Below are 4,054 nucleotides of genomic sequence, written 5' to 3'. Positions count from 1 at the left end.
CAGATTAGAAAAATAAGATCTGATTACTGAGAACATGGAAATGTTGTAATTTCTGTGATCTTACAAAACTAGAAGTGTATTTCATATGAGCCTAGATCATCAATTAATGTTTAGTAGAATCTTGTTGACACACAATTCAATTATTCAGTCAAGTGTAATCATTGCTTAAGCGTAGGCAGTGTAAGTAGTTACAAGATTGTGTGTTTGTGTGTGTTATCAACCTGGCTAAAGTATGGCCTCTGATTGTGTGAGACATGATACAGAAAACTTTTCAAACAAGAACATCTACTTTAACAAAAGAATATTAAGAAGCTGAAGTTCATCTTATCGGGGCTGCAGATATTAATGTGGGAATGCTGATAAAGATTCTACTTCTAGTTCTGTGAATGTACTTTTAGTGTCATCTGTAGTGACACTGTGTTAACTTGAATTCCTTTATTTAATCTAGACCATGTTACTTTCAAAAAATATTGTTGGGTGAATTTCTACTTTCTTCTCTAGGAGTTGAAATACCAACTAATTTATAACCACACTATCAAAGCAGTTGAGACTTCCAATTATGCTTTATAATTTGAGTCAATGACTGTGAATATCTAATTTCCCTGTCCGTATTTAAGGCAAACTTTTTAGCCTCTAAATTGTGCCAGGGGATTAAGTTTTCTGATGAGAAATACATTCTATCCCTCAAAGGTTTAATCTGTCATTTGAACTTATTTTTATTCATCAGTGAAGTCTAAGGGTTCTTTTCATGAGCTGGCCAACATTTGCATGACATGAATAGTTAAATGCATATATATTTGGAAGAATGTACAAAATCAATTAACTGAACAATTCATGCACATAGCTCAAAAGATGTGTATTATGATGAAACTGGATTCAGCCAAAAATCCTGAAAGATTCATATACATTTTAAACACAATATTTTATTATGGCCTTCAGAGTGTCAATGGAGATAAATTCTGGTTCACAATTATCTAGTGTTTAAAGCAAAAGCTACATTATCTTATAGGTCACTGTCTTACTAATATGTAACTCCTATTTTTGAAATATAGAGATAAAAAGGTTTACAATCATCAAATACATAGAGCATAGCCATGTTCATTTCAGTTTCAAGATTCTCAAAAATAGGTTAAAAATTCACAAAACACATATGCGTTTGAAATCATTTTATACAAATGAAAAGTTCGCCAATTAAAAGATAGGATTTGGGTTATCTGTATCTTTATTGATCCGGGTTATTTGTGTCTTTCTTGACAAAATGAGATTTCCCTGACCCTCTTCAGGGAGTGCTATTAACTGTCAGAAAATATCAATTGCTTAAAATATAGACTCAGCATATTTACACGTATGATAACTCATCTCCAGATTTCCATCTTCTCTCAAGCTTCTCTCAAGGTTTTAACCTTTACAAGTGAATGTATTACAGAAAATCACATGTCAGTTATGTTCTCAGAATTTTTTAAAAAAGATTTTATATTCACAGAAGTCTTTGCTGCCGGTTCCCTCCAGCAAAATAAGCCACAGCTCAATTTGTAGGGGAGAGAAATGAGGGACCAGGAACTGGAGGCCAGCACAGGAAGACCAACATTTGGCCTCACCCCATGGTTTGCCTCCACCATATAGGGCTGCGAGCTCCTGCAAGAAGAAAACTCACCTGGCAACTGGGGGAATGGCTGCTAACTCTACAGGAAGAATGTGGAGTGTTCAGAGAGCACTCTAGTGGCCCACTCACTAGATTCTCATTTACATAATGTCATGTGTCTGGCCAAGGCCAATCACAAAGCTGCGCGTTCAGGACTTTAATTTCCATATTGCCTTCCACTAGTGGTCCCTGCCTCCTGGGTCCATTCGGCTGTTGGTGTTTCCAGCTGTGCCCCTGAGCTGGCCAAGTCCTCTCTGGCTCCCAAGAAAGGCTCAGAAAAGGCAGAGAAGTAGAAGGTTGGGGCCAAGACTAGAAAGATTATTCATCTTTCTAGGAGGAGATTTTTCTAACTTTCCAGGACACCCTCTGCCTTTATTTTCATGGTCCTTTAATTCTGCTCAGTTTTGTATTCTGTGAATACCAGATGCAAATAAACCATGATGAAGAGACTTACAATTTGTATGGTGAAGGCTTTGCAAGACTGTGCCTCGCCCCCTCCGACTCCCCAGGTGACTTCCAGTCAAACTCCAAGTCTTGTCAGAGCTCTGAGGACAAATTGCCTTCCATTGGTTCAAAGCCAACCACTAGCCTGAACTCAGCCTTGGACTGGTTAACTTCTCGAACCCACACAGCTCTCCTCAGGATGAAGACAGCTAGTGGGCTACAGACAAGAGCAGGATACCTACAAAGAAGCAGCTACCTGATACTGGCCTGGCCGTACCACAGCCTTTGCAGAGCTGGTCTACCATCTACCTTGGTGATCCACGACTGTGCTTAGGACAAAAGCAGAAGATCCTATGAGCCAGAACGTGTGGTTAGAAACACCAGATCATTCCTGGACCCAACTTTGCCCATTCTTATCTGGAACCACCCTTGACTTTATTTGGCTAGGTTGACATTTTAAAGAAAATTAAATGGTAATGAGTGGTGCAGGAAATGAGCAAATTGCCCACTGATGAACAGAAATCCCGAAAATGAAGTCATGGGCATAAATGCTGTTACTAAAGCATTAACAAGCCCAGATACAAGCTCAGGTGTAGGCGGGGAGAGCCCTGACTGAAGGTGGGAAGGAGACGACGAGGGCCCCGGTGATTATCGAGACGTAGCTACACTGACACCTGAAAAACCAGCCCAGCAGAACCAGGACCAGAAAGACAACTTCCCAATGCTGACCAAAGGGAAGCCCAGGGCTTGCGGCTGGGGGTGGCCGGGGGGTAGGGGTGGAGGTGGGGTTCGCGGCCCTGGGAACAAACCCAAACAGCAGCCTCACAGGAGAAGCAGGGTAAGGGAGAAAACCCCGCAGCCCGCGCCATCTTTGGACCTCGCGGCTTACAAGCCCTTTGTCCCCTGCAGGCGCCTCTTCTCCCCTACCCAGGCCCCAGGACTCTTATTGGAAAAAGCTGACGTGGTGAGCGCACACGGCGTAAATGGTGTCACCTGGGCGCACCCGAACTCGGGGAAGGCACGGAACTGGCTTCCGGCAGGCAGGACGCAGGGAGGCGGCCGTCCACCGTCCCGGGTCGGGGGCCCTGCGTCTGGGCCCCGGGCAGGGCACCGCCCTCATGACCTCGCCATGAGTGCCAGGCGCCCAGCTCTTTCTGGGGGCGCTGTGGGGGCTCTGACAAGAGCCGTTGGAGGCCACGGAGGCTCGCGAGGCCCCGGGGGGGCCTAGGAGCGCTCCCCACGGAGGCGGCGGGCCAGCTGCATGTCCCGGGCCAGGAGGGTGACGCGCTGGGCGTGGATGGCGCACAGGTGGCTGTCCTCGAACAGCCCCACCAGGTAGGCCTCGCTGGCCTCCTGTAGCGCCGCCAGCGCGGTGCTCTGGAAGCGCACGTCCACCTTGCAGGCCACCCCGATCTCGCGCACCAGCCGCTGGAACGGCTGCCTGAGGATCAGCAGCTCGGTCGACTTCTGGTAGCGCCGGATCTCGCGCAGCGCCACGGTGCCGGGCCGGAACCGGCGCGGCTTCTTGATGCCGCCCGTGGGTGGCGCGCTCTTGTGGGCCTTCTTCAGCACGGCCAACTGCTTGTAGGGGGCCTTGCCGCCGACCGACCTGCGAGCCGTCTGCTTCGTGCGGGCCATGGTGACGCCGACCGCGCCGCCCCGCGTGGAAAAGGAACTGATAGCGGCCTCCCGAGCCGCGGCGGGCCTTCTAGGCCACGTCCGCTCCGGATTGGGCACAGGAACAATTGAAAAGCCCGCGCTGCCTGCCCATTGGCTGTGACGTCACCCTCCTCCGCCTTCTGGTTGGCTCGCGCAGAACGCGACCCGCCCCCGTCCCGCCACCTGGTGGCTCTGCCTCCTCCAGGCTTGCTGAGCAAGCTAGCAGAGCATGGCTGACCACTGCCTGCAGCTGGAGCGCTCGTCCGCCCTTCACTCCCTGGAAGCACCACTCACCAAGCCTTCTGCATG

The 4,054-nt window shown here is 48.6% G+C and overlaps 1 protein-coding gene across 1 annotated transcript; it reads right to left on the bottom strand.

Annotated features, from left to right (window-relative positions):
• Positions 1-3,310: 3,310 nt before the first annotated feature.
• LOC150058595 (uncharacterized) lies at positions 3,311-3,724 on the bottom strand. Its single transcript, XM_090339970.1, has one exon. The coding sequence runs from the start codon at positions 3,722-3,724 to the stop codon at positions 3,311-3,313; it is 414 nt and encodes a 137-aa protein (XP_090196096.1).
• Between the last annotated feature and the right edge of the window lie 330 nt (positions 3,725-4,054).

Source organism: Megascapheus bottae, chromosome 10 (genome assembly GCF_031878675.1).
Source record: "Megascapheus bottae isolate mThoBot1 chromosome 10, mThoBot2.hap1, whole genome shotgun sequence".
In the NCBI taxonomy this organism is placed as follows: domain Eukaryota; kingdom Metazoa; phylum Chordata; class Mammalia; order Rodentia; family Geomyidae; genus Megascapheus; species Megascapheus bottae.
Note: the sequence above shows the minus strand (reverse complement) of the source record. Positions and strands in the feature narration are given on the sequence as shown.